The sequence below is a fragment of the Vulpes lagopus genome, chromosome 15, assembly GCF_018345385.1.
Source record: "Vulpes lagopus strain Blue_001 chromosome 15, ASM1834538v1, whole genome shotgun sequence".
Lineage (NCBI taxonomy): Eukaryota > Metazoa > Chordata > Mammalia > Carnivora > Canidae > Vulpes > Vulpes lagopus.
In genome coordinates, this window is record NC_054838.1 from 12,923,962 (window position 1) to 12,945,092 (window position 21,131).

The following is a 21,131-nucleotide window of genomic DNA, read 5'->3' on the forward strand; positions in this document are numbered from 1 at the left end:
AAAACAGCCAGAGTTTTCACTATGCTCCCTATTGATAAAAGATTGCTTCTTTCCATCTCTTATTTCTATAAACAATGCTGCAATGAATGTCCTTCCTCATATACCTTTGTGTGAGATAATTTCTCGAAGTCTAGTTCCTAGATAATTACTATGTTGACTTATAAGGAAAATATACACACTATGATGTGAATATACTCAACACTACTGAACACTTAAAAATAGTTAAGGTGGTAAATATCATGTTATGCTTTTTTTTTTTTTGCCACAGGAAGAAAAAAGAAAATATACAATGTTGACAGATATTGACAAACTGCTCTTTAAATATTAAAGACCAATTTTAATTATACCCCCTTTAAATTTGCCTTCTGTTTGCCATATTTGGGCTCAGTTGTAAAAATAGATTTTTTTTAGCAAGTTAAATAACCTATAAGTTTTGAATAAAATAGTCCCCCATTTCTCTTATAGACTTTTGGAAAAATTCCAGGGATCAGTGACGCTCTGCTGGAAAACTGCGGAGGTTGGGAATTGCTGCTAAGAGGCAGGCTCTGCTTCCTTCCAGCAAAGGCAGCCCGCGCCAGTTTTATTAAAGAACAGGCTCTGCTGAATCACTTTGGCTGCCTGTCCTACTGTGATTTGGATTTGTTTGAAGACTCAACTGAAAGCAAACAAGAGCTTTCATATAACTGAAATCGCACCTTTCAGAGGATGTTCTAATTTCCGTATCAAGTGTCTGTGACTGGGAATCTTTAACTCCTCTCTCCATCCCCACCCTTAGAATCGCCTGATTTCTATTGGCCACGTGCCTGCTTGGACACACTCCATGGAGTGAAGCCTTGAGATGTGAAGGACAAAGGAGGTATGGGTAGTGATATTCATGTGGAAGCAAATAAAACTCGGCACCCCTGGGGGGCCTTGGGCAGATGGGTGACATCCCTACAAGGATCTACCCAATCTGACTCTAAGAAGCTTGAAAGGCACTGCAGGTGTTTACTGAATGTTTCTTGAGGAGGCAGCAGAGGGTCAATGACCTCACACAGTGTTTTGCAAAGTGGACTGTTAAATATTACCTTTCGATGGCTCTTCTTGTAGAAATTCAATTCACAAAAAGTCTTCTCTGGCCCTTTCCTTCTCTCTCTGATTTCTACTCCAAACGGCAGCTGCTCAAATATGTCTGTTCTCACTCCTTAAAATTCTCATGTTGCCTCAGCTCCCCAGACTCCCTTCCCTCACTTCTCTTTCCTAGTCTTCACTCTCTAGCAGCTTCTGTGTACCACAGTTTACCTCTTCCAGTTGCATTCCCACCCAGTAAACCAGAGCATCTTAGAAGGTGAGAGGAAAAGAGGATGATAAATCCTTCAAATTTAATTTCTTGTCCCAACAATAAGAGTAACAATGGGCTTATACTTTGACAGGCACTATATGTATATGATTACACCTATCACTTCATAACCAACATAGGCAGTTCATATTCTCATCATCACCATTTTGCAAATGAAGACTCTAAGGCTCAGTGAAGGTTAGGTGACCTACTCAAGGTCAAAGACTTAGGAAGCCACATTAAAGCTTACCTATTTGCCTCGTACTGTGTTCATGGTTTTTAAGTAACAAGGTAAGGCAGCAGGTGGCACGGGCACCATGTAGTCTTGACAGTGTTCTCCATGCCCATATCCTTTCTCTGTTCTCTCTTGTCCCAAATCCTCATGCTTGGTTCTAACAATTCCTCCTAGTCCCACTTCAATGGCTGAACCAATCTCTAGATCTAGCATTTTTTTGTCCAGTTGGCTTAGCTCTGCATCCCAATGTTCTGTCAACCTCTCCTCTCCTTCACGCTGTCTCTGTTCTCTTTAGTGCTTTCCTTCTCTCTTGCAGGACTGACATGCTGCCCTGAATTCTGGTCCTTTGGCTAGGGTTCAGTGACTTGCTCTAATTCTGGCCAAGCCACTGCTACCTTGAAATGTCAATTTACCTTCTACTTTCCATTCCTTTTCTAGTATAATCTGCCCTGCCCACAGCTCCTCTATGGAGTAACAGACTGGGTGGTTCTTTACATGGGGGTAACCACCAACTGGACTGGGGTAGATACCTGATACGGGGGTGCCTGTGCACTGACTGTCCAATGATCAATTGTCTTTCTAACGCTTCAGCGAAGAGTCTCCAAAACAGCTCAGATGGCTATGAGAAGGCAAGGAACAAAGTTCTACAGCCAACATTTGGGGCCATGTACAACATAAGCAAGCAGGGACAGCAGGTCTATTGAGAAAGGATGGGGGGAAAGATTCACATGGATAGAAAACACTATATGACTCTGGGGGGTAGTGGGGTTATGATAGGGGGAAGAGTGATAATTTGTCTCAGCCTGATGTCTTCCAGTTCCAGCTCTCATGAGGCATTTTGCACTCAGTATTAACCTGTGTTCTCTTAAATTCTACATCCTCCCTACAATAAAGTATCCTTTTTTTCTTGAGTTAGTTTGAGTAGGTTCCTGTTACTTATAATCAAGAAGCTTCATTAGACTGCCTCCTTCCTTAGGTTGGGAGCCTTGCCTGCATTTCCATCCATGGGTGTGGCCTATTGCATATGAGGAGATCTGATTTTAGTTGCCTCGACCTCGTTCTGGAAATAGCACTGAACTAGCTCCGGCAGACACCCAGATAAGGCTATTCCAAGGAAGAAGAAGAGTCTCAGGAGAAGAAAAGCGTTGGAATGGGTATGCAGCTTTGCCGTGGCTCCTTTTTGATATAACAATGTGGTTTTTGTCCTTAAATTGCTTAGGGCCAACTTTGGGACAGACGGGTAGGGCATATATTGGGAGGGAGACGGCATTACTAAGCAGGGTAAGAGGGGCAGGCAGAGGCAGAGCTTGGAGGATGGCAAAGGAGTTATGTCCTCATCCTGTGGGTATTCTCAGGCTGAGGAGTGACATAATGAACAATTAGAGTCACTAGCTTTTTTTTTTTTTAATTTTTTTTTTTTTATCACTAGCTTTTCTAACACCTGCAGAAGCTTTTCCATTCGAGGACAAAACTCTGATTTCACTGATGAGGAAATGGAGACCCAACAATGAAAACATGGCAATGATAGATAGCATTCAGTGAGCACTTTCTACAAGGAAGGCTCTGCCCCAACTACTGTACACACATCAGAGCACTCTGTCCCCACAGTAACCCTCTGAAGAGGTACTATTACCACCCTCATCTCATGGAATAGGAAACGGAGTCACAGAGGGGTTAAGTAACTTGCCAAAGTCACACAGTAAGTAACAGAGCCAGCATTGAACACAGGAAATATTGGTTCACAGCCAATGCTTTTAGTTATTACACAGTCTACTTCTCACAAGTACTGAAGATCATTGGAGCTTTATTATTATAAACAAAAACTGGTAATGGGTGTGCGTGTGTGTATGTGTGTGGGTTTGAGTGACTTTCTCAACCAAATGAGGCAGCATGTCACGATTCATGGAAAACATGAGAAATAAGGCAAGGGTTTTAATTAGAAGAAAGAGATCAAATTTTAGAAACAAAAAATCAGGAAAAACAAATGTTCGGTAGACATAGGATTTAAATGTTTTAAAGGATTAGATGAGAAAGGAAAATTCTCAAGCCCTTCCTGTCCGTTCCCAGAGCCCTATACACTATTTTAACTTTAAAGAAAAAGAACACCTGCTAATTTATTGATTCCTATGCCACAGGTGGTGTGACAATCCTGCCGGCTGGCTTAAGTAATCTGCCAAAGCAAGGCCTCCTGAAATGAAATAATCAATGCCCTCTTTAGGGCTCACCATTATCTGACCTCTTACAGTCACAGAAGTCTTGAATCCAGGGATATATAAAAGCTGGAGTGTTTTTTTTTAAGGTTGGGGGCATTTTCTATGAGTAAGTGGCCATTTAACCCTCAAGGTTTTATGCAAGAAACATTCATGGCTTGCTTGTCGATTAACCAATTCAGATATTTGTTGAGCACCTGCTAGGCATGAGACACCGTGTTAGGTGCTGGAGATGTTAGGTGGATATCTGGAAACACGAGACACTGAGCTGATACAAAAGCCCAGCTTTCTCCCTCCTGCTTCAAACACATAAAAATGTAAGACAAAATATAATAGGCAGATTTTAAAAAATATACAACTAAAAACTTAGACAAATTTAGAAAAATTTCCTGGATGCCAGCAACGGGGAGGGAAGTTTGAACAGGTACTCGCACATGGTGGCCTGCTGGGGCCATGGCCTGGGATGTGAGCCCCAGGGGCAGGGGTTTTAAAGCCACATGAGGAGAGAAGGGCAAGTCCTGAGGTGGTATGAGATGAGATGTGGGAAGACCACCGCCCCCCAAGGTTCCCCCCCCACCCCCCACTGCATCAGGCTGGACATTCTAAAGGGCTGCCTGGCTCCTGAACAGGGAGTGGGGCCACTTCCCACCAACCACCTTAGGAAGGTGGCAAGGATGCTTGTCCTGTGTCCTGGCCCCCCGAATGAAAATTCTCCTGTGGGGAATGGAAGCCCCAGTCTGCCTCTCTCTCTCTCTCTCTCTCTTTCTCTCTTAAATGTAGAGTCCATATTTATGCTGGGCCTTCAGGGGGGATCTCCACGCTGAGAAATGACATAAAAATGTGGGTGGACAAGATGGAAATACGATGTCACCCCCAAGGAACCATCACCACTTGAGCACATAGGATGCCCTCCAGAAAATAAAGAAAAGCATCTGCTGGATCCATGGAATGCAGGTGTGGGAACAGCCCATAAGCAAAGGAGGAAACTAGAGATGGGGAGAGATATCAAGTTCAGTTTAAAGGAAGATTAATCCCTAACTAAGACCCTGAGATAATAGAGTAATCTGAAAGAAACAATTAGACATGTTTAAAATTGAAGTGATAAAAAGAAACCATACTAAAGCAGCAGAGTAGGTATGACAGAAGCAGGGGTGGGCTTGAAAAAGAGACTCCAGCAGTGAGGAAAGCCAGGTGGCACCTGATTCAGGGGACACACCGCCTACCTGGGGAGACAGAGAAGGAAATGGTGGAGATGATCCAGTCGAGGAGCAGGGCTGGAGAGGGAGCTAAGAAGCCCAGGGAGGGGCTCTGGACCCAGCCTCCACATCTGACATGGAAGCTAACATGCGTCTCTGGCCATGGGGGGACAGGGGCTGTTAAAGCCTGGGGAGGTTCAGGAAATGGCACATTAGGGATTGTCACAGTCCAATGCCTGCATTTCCCCGGCTGATGCACAGAGTCCCCTGAAGTCTAAGTACCTTATTAGACTGGATATTCAGGGACCTGTCTCTTCCACCCTACCTGCAAATTTTTCTTCAACTTGGCCTCATGTTGGGCCACACTTGCCCTCCCTCCCTCCCTTTCCTCTTGCCACACCAGTCTTCTCTTGGGTCTTTTTGTTTTTTCTTTAAGATTTTATTTATTTATTCATGAGAGACATAGGCAGAAGGAGAGGCAGGGTTCCTGTGGGGAGCCCAGTGCAGACTGGATCCCAGGACCCTGGGATCCTACCCTGAGCTAAAGGCAGACGCTCAACCACTGAGCCACCCAGGTGTCCCTTCTCTTCGGTCTGAAAGCGCTTTTCCATTTCAAGGCCTTTCCATATGCTGTTGTCACCATCTAGAATGACCTTTTCCTTATGTTTTTCTTTTGGGTCTCAGCTTAAGGGCTACTCTTTGGGGAGATCTTTCCCGGACACCTTAATTCCCAGTCCCTTCCTAACACTGCTTTCTGTGTCATCTCATCTTGGTTTCTTTTTACTTACCCTAATTTCTAAGTATTTAATTTTGTCCTTGTCTCCCCTGCTAGAACAGAGACTCCACGAAGGCAGGGAATCATCTGCTCACTGCTGCATCTGTGAGGCCTAGCATTTAGCTGGCATTCAGTAAAGTTGAGTGAATAAATGAATACGCTCAAGAAACATTCATGAAGCAGCTAACAGTCTGCCCAGCTCAGAAGACACGCCGATGGAAAGCGTGGAACTTTGCAGATTGGAACTTTGCTGTTTAGTGATGGAGAGACATCTGACAAGGGCCTACAGTAAATGTGATGGTGGGGATGACAGGGGAGTATCAGGCCCTGTGTGAGCGCCCTGCAAGAGCGCCCGTTTGGTCCTGAATTAGAGAAGGCTTCTGGGAAGAAGCAACATGTAAGCTGAGCATGGAGGGATACTTAGGAGTCCACCAGGTGAAGGCAAGCTGGAAGATGTTCTAGGCTGGGGGGAACACCCAGATGCCTCTTTGGGGAGAATAAAAGAGGTTCTGGCTGGGCAAAGCTTAGAGCTGCAGCAAGAAATATGACGGGAGAGGTGAGACAAGGCTGGATCACGGAGGGTTTTCAAGCTATGATAAGGAGTTTGGACTTTTTCTTTGGGTCAATGAGGACATCTGTGTCAGAGCGAATGGCATAATCTTATTTGTGTTTTACTGAAACGGTCCTGGAGCAGTGTGGATAAGAGAAGGAGGACCGGAGACTGGGAGACCAGGAAACTAGTATGATAATTCAGGCAGAAGATGAGGATGGCTTAGATGGAGCCTTGATGTTAAGGAAGTGAACTGGATGAATTTAGGACAGAAGGCAGAAAGTTGGGGCAGGGGATAGAATCAAGGGTGATGCCTAGGTTTCTAGCATGACCAACATGGTGAATGAGGGACCATCTTTGAGCCACATCTGGCAGAGGACCAGACACCTAGTACACATGACCTAGGGGTGTGCTGGATAACGTGGAAATGGACTCAGTGCAACGTTTTCATAACAGTGAGTATACATCAGCTCACTTCGAGTTCCTGGGTCTGCCTACAAGTGCGATCTACCATTTCCTACTGCCTCCACCTGCCTTGGGTTACTGATTTGCGACTTGTCAGTCTAGCCTGAGCTCAGGATTTCTTTTTCTTTTCTTTTCTTTTTATTTTATTTACATTTAATTTGCCAACATATAGTATAACACCCAGTGCTCATCTCATCGTGCATCCTCCTTAATGCTCGTCAACCAGTAACCCCAACCCCTCACCCACCTCCCCTCCTGCAGCTCTTTGCTTGTTTCCCAGAGTTAGGAGTCTCTCATGGTTTGTCTTCCTCTCTAATTCTTCCCCATTCATTTTCCTCCCCTTCTCTTATAGTCCCTTTCACTACTTCTTATATTCCACATATGAACAAAGCCATATGACAATTGTCTTTCTCCAATGGACTTATTTCACCCAGCATAATACCCTCAGTTCCACCCATATTGATGTAAATGGTAGGTAGCTCAGTATTTCTAATCCACAGTCCCCACTCCCCACCAGGACACTGTCTCTCTGCTAAGGAGTGTGATTGTGCCTTTCCCCCACTCTTTGTGGCCACGGGTGTTATAGCCAGTAACGCTACTGTGATTTTTCATTAATTTTCTTGGTTGTTTTGCAGTTACAGTAACACTAAAATTTATACTCAATAATATTATTACAATTTTCCATTACTAATGGGATTATTATTTTGGTTCATTTGTGTTTGAAAGCCATTAGCATAAGATTTACCTCCAACAATATGTACTGTGATTTTTAATGCCCTTGAAACTTGCAAGCAAGCGATAAGTCTATAATAAGAGAATGCTAGTAAGCATATAAATGTCTTTCTTGGGAAAAGAGGGCTTTTTTTTTCATCCCGGTTGGACTCAGGTTCTTTGATAGAGCGATTGGTAGGATATAAGGCATTAAAAGCTAAGAACACTGTGTTAGTTTGTAGATCTGTTCAAACAAGCTCCCAGTTATTCAGAGGACACTTTTATATTCTAGGAGGATTCATATTCTTGCTCCTTTTTATGTTGTTCCTTACCTGACTTACAGAAAACTATAATAAATTATGTGTTTGCAGGGAACAATATTGAGAACTATGAATTGTTTGGAAGTGGAAATCACTCTATCTGACTGACTTTCCAAGGGGCTGGGGGGCTTGATGCACTGCTAGTGGAGCTCTGGAAATGGATTATTTCACGGGCTGGTGAGAGGAGTTTGGGGGGGCAGAGAAGTAGATGGGCAGGGCCAGCTTCAAGGGTATGTGACCAGCAGACTCCCAGGACCCCATGCTGTGAAATTCACAGTATCACCACCTTAGAGTTCTTAAGTCTTGAACAAGGGACTCCACTTTGCACTAGGCCTTGCAAATTATATATGCGCTACTGTGTACAAGTGTTGGAACCAGGCAGATTTGGGGTCAAGTTCTGGTATTCTCTAGCTATTGGCTGTGTCTCAGTTTCCTTATCTGTAAAACTGAGATAATACCACCGTCTTCCCAGGCTAGACATGAGAGTAGATATCCAGCACCAGAGGGCCTGAAAGACAGTGACACACCCCAAGATATGCTCAGTGGAATTTTAATTCCCAAGTACAGTACTCATAATTAAACTTATCATTACGATTTAATGTCAGGAATACTAGCCAGCTGGGATAGGCAGACTGCATGGCACAGAAGCTAATCCCATGTGTGCTGGTTAGGAACACACCAAACAAAGAATGTTTTCCTGAGGGGGACACACTAAGGCTGGGAGCCCCATCCATCAGCTTCCAACCTTTGTGCTGCTATGACACATGATAAATAATGTTTGCTGGCACAACAGGTCCCAGTTTCTCATGATTCATACCTATTTCTCTTCCCTCCAGAAATCTCTCAAAAAAGACAACGAAGGAGACTGGCATTATTATGAAGATGTCCTTGACCTTGACCTAATTTATTTGCAAACTTTAGTATTTGTAATTTTTCTTTTCTTTTCTTTTTTCTTTTCTTTTCTTTTCTCTTTTTCTTTCTTTCTTTCTTTCTTTCTTTCTTTCTTTCTTTCTTTCTTTTCTTTCTTTCTTTCTTTCTTCTTTCTTCTTTCTTTCTTTCTTCTCTCTTTTTTTTTTTTTTTACACCATAGCACACAATGGAACTTGATAAGCCAGTGTACCATAATCCTACGCTTGAGACCCAGGAACACGGTCCCTCAGGATCCCAAACAAAGGATCCTCCCCTCTGACAGGCTGGGCTGATGAGGACGAAGCTGGAGCCTTCTATGGCTTCACCGATGTCTGTGCTGTGCTTTAGCCTGAATGAATGATGCCTGTCGTGAGGCATGGTGGCCGGAGTCAGAGAAACACCACTAACTAGTTCGTTGGATGCACTTGTGATGAATAGCATGCAGTCTTAAAACATCTGGTTAAACATTTTTTTTCCCAAGAATGTAGAAAAGGCTTTAAATCAAATTAATAAGAAACATAAGCTAATTCCTGGGCATTTCTGGATTCTGGTCCAAAAAGATTCCTCAGGGGATTATAGGAGGAGTTAGGGTGACCTTTGCTGCATTCAGTTTAAAGTTTGTGGGCAGCTTGGAGTCCCGATGGGAGACTTCAAAGGGAAGCACCAGGGCCCTCAGCTGTGTTTGCCCTCCGGTGCCGCTCAGGCCTCTGGGCACATACACACCATGAGACGCGGGCCCAGTGTCTCCAGGGCCTCCTGCGGTCTCAGATGTGGGTCAGCCTCACAGTGACCTGTGTTGTGAAATGACCACATCCCAAGCATGGCTTGCTCTTTCCTTACTCCCCTCTGAGCGCTTGTGGGCAGTGAGCCACGGTTGCCCACTGCACTCTCTCAGGCCTGAAGGGCTTCTGTGGGTGGGGGTTGTCAAGCTGCCCCACCACCTCTCCATAGTACAGCCGTGAATGGCCATAGAAAAACTATGGCAGCTCTTCTTTCCAGATTCCTCCTTGGCCTCTTTCTAGTGCTTTGGATGAGGGACGATGGCACTGTTAGTGAATCAAATCCAAAAGAACAACCGCCGATTTCTCCCTCGTCTCTCAATGGGATGAGGAGAGACCTAGAACATAGCCTAGCTCCTGGGTCCATGTAACACGGTACATAGTGTCTAAAAGATGCTTCGATCCATAACTATTACGACTAATGACCCACTACTTTGTCAAACACCTCGAGGTATTGTTACAGGAAGCATGTGCTGATAAACAGCTTATTTTCATGGTGATTTTGAAATGGTGATTTTGGTTTGGGTGACTTCAGGGTCACTCCCTTGACCCTCTCAAGGATCAAAAACAACCAAGTCACTGCACTGACTCTCGGGAGGCCAGAGACATGGCATCCCACCAACGTGGCCACAGCAGCAGCTTTTAGCCCAAACTAGAGAAAATGCAAATCCTGTCAGGGAAAATCTGAGACAACAAGATGGACATGGGTGACTCTGTCCTCAATTTGACAGAAACCCCCAAATTCAGCAAATAGATTTTGCTTCCAATGGCACTGATCATCCAGCACATTGTACTATAAACATCAAGCCCCTGGGAAAGAAATCGAAGGGATGCTTTGGCTGCATTCCTGGTTTTTGGTCATTCTGTGATTGATTTTCTTACCTGTTGCCGAATTTCTTCCTCCATTTTCACGGGTGAGCCCAATTCCGCAACTTGCTTGACACCTTCACTCGCATATCCTCCGTACTCCCACAGCACGTAGTTCTTGGAGTGGGATCCACCAATGATTGCAGACCAGTGATTGGCCCGACCTGGGAAAGCCAATCAGGATGCAGGTAATCAGCGTGGCTGTGGCTAAAACATGAGCCCCTTATATGTTGGGAACAAAGTGTCATTTGACAATCATTCAACCAGTGCTGGCTAAGCACCTGTGTTAGGCCCTGTGCTGTCCAGAGAGGAATATGACCATCCCCGGAAGCAAGAAGGTCTTGGGAATGTGCAGACAGGAGAGCAACAGATGCCTGAGAGAGACACAGAGGCAGCCCAGAATGATGACTTCTGTTGGGGAGCGTTTCAGAGAAGGGGGACGACTGTGAGACTTTGAAAGGCTGATCAGATTTGTAAGACAGACTAGAGAGGAGAAGCTATTTCTGGCAGACTCAGAAGCATTAAATAACACTGTGTGTTTGGGGAGCCATAAGTAATTTAGCATCGCTGTGTCACCAACTGTCAGGGGAGAGGCAGGAAGCGATGCCAGGGAGGTAGGAAGGAGGCCGCTCATGGATGGCTCTGCTCTAAATGCTCCAGGAGTTTGGATATCATTTGAAAGGGTCTGAAACCACTGAAGGGTCCTGAGCAGGGGAATGGCATGATCGCATTTGAATTTTAGATAAGTCATCCAGGCAGCAGTGTGAAGAATGCATTAGATGGAGCAAAATGAGATTGTAGAGCTGTGGCGGGAGAGCGGGGAGCCAAGGGTAGAGGGAGTGAGTGGGGAGCAGGCTTGGGCAATTCTCGGGAAGGAGCTTGGTTGACTTTGAGCTGGCTTTTCTGTGCCTTCCAGGATGCGGGGCAGGTGAGCCAGCCGTGTGAGAGGATGGGCAGGCAGTCTGGATGTGTGGAAGGGACTGATCCCTCTGCTGAGGATCACGGGTGGGGGCGGGGGCTGGTGGCCATAGGGAGTGCAGGAGGGAACCTGAGGGTGACACAGGGGGGAACAGAACAGCATCTGGACAGGACCAAGACAAAACTGACTGAGGGCTTTTCAAAGTGCCAGAGGGAGGATGGAGAGTCAACATCAGCACTGCGCTGGGTGTTGTTTCTGCCAGTGATGGGTGCGAGCACACACACACACACACACACACACAGTAATCAATTACTGGCTAAATAACATACAATTCATCATAGGCCAGTTCAGTTCTCAGCCATTCTTTGGTTGGCTACTAAAGCCCCGAGGTAAAGAACATTTGGGGGCACAGCACAGAGGAAAACCCGAACTGGCTGGACCCCGGTGCCACATGCAGTACCTGCAGCTTACCACCTGTGGCCATCGTGACTGGACTCTGCTCCACCCCAGCACGTACGCAGACCACTCTGGACAAGGCCCGATCCTGCTGACATCAGCCTTGGGCCTGGGGAATGCGGGGAAGCCCCCTCCCGGCCTGCCCAGGGCAGCCCACATCACTATGTCAGCCCGCCGATGGCTTGCTCATTGTTTCCTACACATCGGGGAGATGCAAACACTGTTCATCCATCATTTCCCTAGAGAAGACAGACGGATGTGCTGCCTGCTTTTTCTGTAAGTCACTTCCTGAGCGGGGGGACTGTCCTAGCTGTCATCCAAGCCACGAGCACTACTTCTGTGCAGGGGCAAGGGCTGGGAGCCACTCGTGACCTTTGTTCATGCTGTGAACATAGGAGACCAGCTTCAGCATCTCTTGCTCCCTCTGCCTTGTTCCACCAAAATGCCCCCTTTTCCCAGACCCATTCTGCCTACAGTTCTGTACCTCAGGGGCTTAGCACATGCTGTTGCTCGTGGCTCTCTTCTCGCTTGGCTTGGCCAGCCGTCATCCCTCCTTCATGATTTACCCAGAAGTCCCCAAGATCCCCACCCCCACCCCAGACTGACCTAAGTCTTGTCTCCTGTCTCCCCACAGCACAGATCACATGTACGATCACTGCTTCAGGTCTGTTTGCCCGCCAGCCCGGAATGTCCTCGAGGAGACCTGTCATCAGCGCTATGTCCCCAGTGCCCAGCGCTATGTCCCCAGTGCCCGGCACTATGTCTGATGCACCATGAGTGTTTAGTGCATGTTTTCCAAAGGATTTCATCCGAGGGTATTATGCTGAGTGAAATAAGTCAATTGGAAAAGGACAAACATTATATGGTCTCATTCATTTGGGGAATATAAAAAATAGTGAAAGGGAATAAAGGGGAAAGGAGAAAAAATGAGTGGGAAATACCAGAAAGGGAGACAGAACATGAGAGACTCCTAACTCTGGGAAACGAACTAGGGGTGGTGGAAGGGGAGGAGGGCGGGGGGCGGGGGATGACTGGGTGATGGGCAGTGAGGGGGACGCTTGATGGGATGGGCACTGGGTGTTATGCTACATGTTGGCAAATTGAACACCAATAAAAAATAAATTTATTAAAAAAACAAAACAAAACAAAAAAACCAAAGGATTTCATCCAAACAATCAAAGGGGAGAAACATTTCGGAGCAGGCTTACACAGATTTGATTCAGTGTGATTAAATTCAAGTCTCAACTCAGCAGAGTTCCTGACACCTATTGGGCTAACACACTCAGCTAACCTGCATGCTGTTAAAAAACAAACACTACCACCAACAAAAAAAGAAAGGCATTAGCCTTAACACCAGCAGACAGGGATTCAAATGCCAGCATTGCTACTTTCTAGCTATGTCAGTGTGGTCGAATTCCAGTTATTTTATTTCCGAGTCTCAGCTCCCTCCTCTGTAATTCAAGGATGAGAATGCCTATCTTACTGACATATATAAGAATTAAATTCAATTTTTAAAAGATGAGATAATATATGTGAAATCACCACTGGCACACAATAGACACTCAATAATTAGAGTTTCCTCCTTTCCCGGTTGTTAGGGAGGCTACAAAAATGAGTAAAACATGAAACCTGCCTTTTATTCAGCAGAGAAAATAAGAAATCTATGTATTGTGAAATAAGAGAAGAGACTAGGATGGAGCATAATCATAGGGAGAGGAGGGGATGGGCCCAGATGGGTCTTTCTGATTTATTCATTCAACTTCCATTTACTGTGTGCCAAGCACAGTGGCAGGTTCTGGACACCGACAGAAATTGGACAAGGGCTTGTCCTGGAGGGACTCACAGTCTGGGGGTGGGGAAACAGATGGTTAAGCAGATTACTTAGGATCCAGCATGGTCAGGGATATTATAGAAACAAGAACGCAGAGCAGAGGGGATGGAGCTGCTAACTCCAAAGTCCCCAAATCCAAAGAATCAAAGTCCAAAGGCATGAGGACAGAGAAGCAGGTGCCTCAAGAATGGGATCTTTGTGGTTTCTTACCCTTGAATAAAATGTCATTGTATCAGTTCAACTTTCTGATCAATTTAGTTGTTAATTTCCTACAATGATCTTGCAAATTACCACATTAATTCAAATTTCAACCCACTGAATGTTATCAACCACATAAATAGATATCTCCCAGGCGCTAGCTATGGGGAGGGAGCAGACTCTATTGCCCCTGGGGGGAGAAGGCAGGAATCCATGGAAAACAATCTGCAACATCAGAAAAGGTAATGACTTCAGGTGAGTGGCAGTGACTCGGGTGCAGAATGGTACAGGGAGACAGGCACTGGTGACCAAGAGCCAGAGGAACTGTGCTCCAGGCCTCCATGCATGCCCATGAATCAGAGCCTCAGTTTGCCTATTAAAACTATTACTAGCCAGACTATTTCTCAAGAGTTGTGCAAACTAATTGGGCTGGTTTTGGAAAGAACTATGAAAATTAAAAAAAAAAACTGTACAATGCAAAGTTCTCGATAGTGTTATGGATGGAAAGCGTAATGGGAATCCAATCCACAAGAGGAATCCAAAAGATGACAAAGGAGCAAGGAAACTTTCCCAGCAGAAACTTTCCCAGAAGAAACTTTCCTAGGAAGGCTGGCAGGACAGGAGAAGTGGGAATTCCAATGATGACACAGATAAGAGGATTAAATACTTACTAGGTGTCAGGTATGATGCTGTCCTAGGTGTGACCCTCACTACACCTTCATTCTCATTTTATAGTAAGAAAACTGAGACCCAGAGACGTTAAGGAAGCTGCCGAAGCTCAGAGTCAGGAGGGTCAAAACCGGGGGTTCAACTCCAGGTCTCCCTGGCCCTGGAGCACACACTCTTTTCCCTACGTGGCACTGAGAGGTCGAGGAAGAGAGAAGACTGTTTGGTGGACTGGAGGGATGGAAGGCAAAGAGGGAAGATGAAAAAGAAAGTCAGGACTGGGTTGAGGAGAGTGCTGAGTACCCACCACGAGAGGGAGAAACATAATGGAAGTTTCCATCTGGGAAGAATCATATGACAATAGTTAACATGCAGTGAGCCTTTACTAAGTGCCAGGCACTGTGCCAAGGCCTGACCTACATTATTGCATTAAACACTCAAAAAAAAAAAAAAAAAAAAAAGAGAGAGAGAGAGCGAGCCTGCTCTGACACAGAGGCTGTAAGAATTCCCATTTTTCACATGAGCAAACCCAGACTCAGAGAGGTTAAGTGAGTTTAACCCAGGTTCGCACAGTGGATGAGAGAGGACACTGGGATTCAAGGGCCCGAGCTGCACTCCCCACCACAAGGCACCACACCTGTATCCAGGCCACACCCAGTGGTGCCAAGGGAGAGGGCCCAGGGTGAGGAGACCCATCAACACTCTCTTGCGTGAGTTGTGTCGGGTGGGACTTAGGGGCAGTGGAAAGGGAATGCAGACACGGGATCAGAGGTACGAGCCAACAAGAGGGAAGATTGGACAGACTTCAGAAGGCAGGGTGGGCATGTAGTTAAAGCTCTGGGTTCTGAGTCTGACCATCGTGTATTCCAGGCTCAGTTCTGAAGCTCAGTTCTAGACTGGACAAGTAATCAGTAATCCCTCTTCCACTCAGTTTCTTCATCTGGAGATTGACATGACCAGTCTCCAGGGGTTGTTCTGAAGTCAAGACTAGTGGCTGGAACACAAAGTAGGCTCAATAAATATTAGCCAGTCAAATTAAATACTAATAGGATGGCCAGGAGCAGATCCAGACAAGCTTCTGGAAGGCATGGGAAGCAAAAAAGACCTGAGCAGGTGATTGGAGGACGGTCTGGTTTAGAATGGATGGGTAGAGATGTCAGAACGTCAGATGCAAGGACCTGAAGCTGAAAGAAAATCCAGGAGGGAGTCATCCAAGTGGGACTCAGTGGTCTGGGGCCTGAGACTGAGGTGGCTCAGTGGACCCAGTTAGCTGGGACACAGAGAAGTGAGGCCCGGGGCTCCAGCATCCTCCAGGAAATAAGGGAGGAGGGAGAGGGAGAAGCCACAGGTAACAGAAGGCCCAGGGAGGAGGAGACAGGGTACATGCTTGTGGCTTTCTTAAAGGGATGCTCGGGGGCGGGAGTGTGGGGGGCTACGGCTGAGGTCCTTGGGGAAACACTAGGGCTTCAGTTTTGGGGTCAGGGACCGAGACTATCGCCAACCCTTTTGGCTCTCAGGTAAGGCCAAAGCTCTTTGGTTTAGCAGGCCTCTCTCTGGTTCCAGTAGTGTTCTAGGGCCTACACATACCTGAGTCTAGACGTTTATTCCCAGTAATTTAGATGAAGCATAGATGGGACAGAGGCAGGTGGGAAGCTGACAGGAAGAAATGATTAGATGTGTGAGTCTGAGATACTGATACCAGGTATACCCCGGTTGAAAAGCCCCTCCAAGGTGACATCCTGAATATACGTGTTGTACCCTCACTTCTGACACCTTTTCTGTTGTCATGGCTGGTGCTAAGTTGCCAGTGATGCCCAAATTCACAACAAAGCTGAAAAGGCCATTGCTAATAAAAGAAGAGCCGTGCCTGGCTTTCTGTCTCATGTGGAAGGATGCGTGTTGCACATAGATGGATTCTCTGAAGGGTCCTACCTGTGGCAGGTATTCAGCAAGGCCCAGCTTTGCCGGCCTGCTTTGTCAGAGGCTGCATTCCACTGACAATCTCAGTCCCGCAAAAAGTCCCCCATGCATTTCCTTGACATGACATTCACAGCGCTTCACTGGAGACGTCCTACAGCCTTGGTGTCTACATTGCTACAACTCACCCACTGTATCTCAGCAAATCTTCGATTTTAGGGCTGGTTGGGTCCTTATGGATCTGCTAGCTGCCTCTCCAATCCCCATGTCCTCCTTTTATGTCTGAGTGGATAACCTTGTTACTTAACTCTTCCGAGAAGACCCAGGTCAACCCATCCACAGACTTATCCAGGCACCATGTGGCTGGTGACAAGCAGAAAAATGTGGTCGGCCTGCCAGCCCTATTCATAAAAGTTGTCTTGGATCTCATTTTCCTCTGGCCCTTGCTGTTCTCACCCTAGGCTCAGTTCCAGAATCTGCCTGGGTTTTGATGCTTTGGATTTGGCTACAGAACTTGGCTCCTTGGTTTGCCCCTGGGTGCTGCCCAGGACACAGCTTGTACTTGCCCTCTGGCTCTTCCTGCCTTTGGTGGCTTCAGGAACTCACTCTGACCAAGCTATTCAGGTTTTCAGGATCCCCTCCCGGCATGGCCTCTTGGAAAAAAAAAAAAAAAACCCTGCATGGGGAGATCTGTCGGTTTGGCCAGAAATTCCTCAACTTTCTATCTTTCTGCCCTCTTCACCTTCACCTTCAGCTAGCCTTTTTTCTTTCCTTAAGGTCTTAAGAAAAATGTCATTTTTCCATTCCAGGGAAAACACTTGCACTTACACAATGGATCATATTCTTTTGCATTTCCTCTGAGGCTTCTAATAATAATATTCTATTCAATTCATTCACTAAATAAATGTTTACTAGGCATACTACGTGCTAGGTTAGAAATCAACAAGCCACAGCCCGTGGCCTGTTTTTTTTCCCCCCAATAAAGTTTTATATTTTACATGTTACTTATGTATTATTTATGACTGCTTTCCTGCTACAATGGCAGAGATGAGTAGTTACGACAGAAACTGCCTGGCCTGCAAACCCTAAAGTATTTACTATCTGGTCCTTTATAGAAAAAGTTTGACAGGGATCCCTGGGTGGTGCAGCGGTTTAGCGCCTGCCTTTGGCCCAGGGCGCGATCCTGGAGACCCGGGATTGAATCCCACGTCGGGCTCCCGGTGCATGGAGCCTGCTTCTCCCTCTGCCTATGTCTCTGCCCACCCCCCCCTCTCTCTGTGTGACTATCATAAAATAAATTAAAAAAAAAAAGTTTGACAAAATCTGTGCCAGGTCATGGAGACTCTGAGCGGAATCCAGCCTTGGTCCTGGCCCTTGAGACGTTCAGTTTGGAAGATGAGGTGGACTGCATGGAGGACAGGTCATGACAGGTAATTTCAATAAAGTATACGTAGTACAACTTTCATAAAGGCAATGCAGAGTGATATAAAAACACGAATGGGGGATATGCAAACCAGACTGTACCAGAGAGAGCTTCCTGGAAGAAATGACAGCTAAGCTACCTTCTGAAGGGTAAGTAGGAGCTAGGAAGGCAATTACGGGGAAGGAGGAAGGTATTCTTGTAGAAGGACAAGAATTGTGCAAAAGCAGGACATAAGAGAAAGTCAGAGGTACATGGGAAACCATAAGGTAGGTCAAGGTAGAGAAAGAAAGAGAGACAGTGTGTATTTATAAAGAAGGGATGATCAATGACAAAGCCAGTCAACCAGACAAATCAGAAGAGACATGAGTGTCTTAATAAAAAAGTTTTTATTTTATCTTGAAGGCAACATGAAATAGAGAAGAATATAATGATGGTTTTGTCTGCAGACGCCCTCCAAATTTATTTATGCTCACACAACTTGTGCTCCTCACTCTGATGGAATAAATGGCACCGGACTAGCCCTCACAACATAAGTGACTAAATAGTGGGTAAGATGTATATAAAGCGCCAATGTTCAGATGTTAGAAAATAGATGGCAAACACTATGACCCCTGAGAGAAGGGTAACAGAAGAGGTGAGCCCCATGTTTGTCCCAGACATTTTCTGGTTTGTGGTACAACAGAGCATGACAATCTTCTGAGCTGAGGAGATAAAGATAGGAATTTGAGGCTTCTGGGGTAGATAGGATTTACTGTTAAGAATGCCAGAGAGGAGGATGCTGCACAGAGAAGGAACTTCAGAAACATGCACAGGAGTCCCTTTAAGTCTTTGAGCAACCACTAAGCCATGCATGTGCGGGACAAAACTCCAAAGGCTTGGGAAATAAAGCTACTGGGTAGCTAAGGGCTGACTGGAGATTGCAGAAGTCACATAATACTGAAGGGACCGGATTCCAACCATCCATATTCAAGACAACTTGATGACCATTCTGAGCATTCACCTGAGACCCAGGAAAAGGCATAATTTGGGAGAAAAATACTTCAGCACTAGAGTAAGGGCTAGTCTGGACTTACCCTGACAAAGCTTAGAAAACAAGCCTTGAAAGTAAAACAAGCAGATATACCAGTAAATTAACCAACTGCCAGATTGAAACTCCATACTCTTTAAAAGAAGATAAATCTAGTTACTCATCAATGTCCATCATATAGTCAAAAATTACTAAAAAGTGCAGAAGCAGGAAAATATGATCTATAACCATGAGGAAAAAATAACAGTCAAAAGAAAGAGTTCCTAAAATGATGGGTTTGCTGGGATTACTATACAAGGACCTTAAAACACCTACTATCAAATTCAAGGATTTAAGGAAGAGATGAACATAATGGGTGAACAGAGGAGGATTCTCAGCAGACAAAGAAATTATTATTATTTTCTGAGAGAGAGAGAGAGAGACAGTGCAAGTACATGGATTGAAGGAGAGGGGAGAGGGAGAGAATCTCAAGCAGGCCCACACCCAGTGTGGAGATGCGGGACTCTATCTTACAACTCTGAGATCAAGACCTGACTTGAAATCAAGAGTTGGATGCTTAACCCACAGAGCCACCCAAGTGTTCCAAGAAAGAAACTTTTTAAAAACCCAATGGAAAATCTAGAACTGGAAAATATAATATCTGTTTTAGGATATGGCAAAGAGAAAGGTCTATAAATGGAAAGACAGGGTGATAGAAATTCAAAGCAAAAAGCAGAGAAAAATGTTAGAAAAAAATGAACAGGGGTCTCAGTGACTTTTGGAACAACAATAAGTTGCTTAACATAAGGGTTATTGGAATCTTGGAAGGAGAGGATAGAGATATTGAGTTATGAATATATTTAAAGAAATAATGCCTGAAATTACCCAAAATTTGATGAAAAATATCAACTTATGTATCCAAGAAGCCCAATAAACTGCAAACAGGATAAAAACCAAGACAATTATACTTATGCACATCAAAAACAGTTAATGATGACTAGAGAAAAAGAAAAAGTCTTAGAAGCAGCCAGAGCCTATAGGATGCATTACAATTAGAAAAACAAAAATAAGAATGACTGCTGGTTTTAAAAACAAGAGACAATGAAATGATATCACTAAGGTTCTGAAAGAAATAAAAAACTGTCAACTGTGAATTCTTTTTTTTTTTTTTTTAAAGATTTTATTTATCTATTCATGAAAGACAGAGAGAGAGAGAGAGAGAGAGAGAGAGAGAGGCGGAGACACAAGCAGAGGGAGAAGCAGGCTCTATGCAGGGAGCCCAACACGGGACTCGATCCCAGGTCTCCAGGATCAGGCCCTGGGCTGAACGCAGCGCTAAACTGCTGAGCCACCCGGGCTGCCCAACTGTGAATTCTATATCCTGCAAAAATATCCTTCAAAAATGAGGGTAACTAAAACACCTTTGTGATAAAGGCAAGCTGAGTGACTTCATTACTAGCATACCTGCTGTATATGAAATATTAAAGGACTTCTGGCTGAAGGGAAATGAAAACAGATGTAAACTCAGATCCCATAAAGGAAAAGAACAGTGCTAGAGATGGTAAATACATGGATGAGCTCCACCTTTCATATCTTTTTCACTAAGGAGTTTCTCCCTTGAAGTAGGAGGTACAAATTTCCTTATTCCAAGTAAAAAAAATTTTTCTCGTCAATGCTCTTTCCACAAGGCCTATCTTTTGTCTTTCCTACACCTCCAGGCTTTTTGAGAAAGTCAAGCTCACGGTTTCCACTTTTTGAATTCTTTTCAGGTCCTTGCAACCTGATACTGAGCTCCCACCACATAAGCTCATTTATGCCACCCAGTCTTTGAAATTTCAACTTTTGCTCCCTTCTATCCCCATAGTTGGACAACTGCTGGGGCAATCAGGAGAATATTACTATATGCTTTATTTCCTTTTAATCTTTAGAATTTTTTAAAAAAATATTTCATTTATTTATTCATGAGAGACACAGAGAGAGGGAGAGAGGCAGAGGCATAGACAGAGGGAGAAGCAGACTCCATGCAGGGAGTCTGATGTGGGACTCAATCCCAGGACTCCAGGATCATGCCCTAAGCCAAAGGCAGATGCTTAACTGCTGAGCTACCCAGGCATCCCAAGCTTTATTTCCTTTTTAAAAAATAAAAGCATATTTTAAATTCAAGAGAAGTCATCCTTTCAAATGTATCATTTAATGCATTTTGACAAAGGCATGCAATCATGTAACCAATCACAACGAAGATATAAAATAGCTCTACTACCAGGAGACCTGGGTGGCTCAGCAGTTAAGCATCTGCCTTTCGCTCAGGTCATGATCTCCTGGGATTAAGTCCCACATCGGGCTCCCTGCGTGGAGCCTGCTTCTCCCTCTGCCTGTGTCT

At 45.1% G+C, this 21,131-nt stretch overlaps 1 protein-coding gene across 4 annotated transcripts in view; it reads right to left on the reverse strand.

Annotated features, from left to right (window-relative positions):
* Positions 1–21,131, reverse strand: part of SPON1 (spondin 1) — a 251,436-nt gene that overhangs the window by 96,714 nt on the left and 133,591 nt on the right. For all 4 annotated transcript variants that reach the window (XR_005983970.1, XR_005983969.1, XM_041730694.1 and 1 more), the window contains exon 6: positions 10,351–10,499. Coding sequence is in view for 2 of the 4 variants with exons in the window: in XM_041730694.1 (XP_041586628.1) it covers positions 10,351–10,499 (149 nt within the window). In the remaining 2 variants the exon portion in view is untranslated. The remainder of the gene's footprint in view (positions 1–10,350; positions 10,500–21,131) is intronic.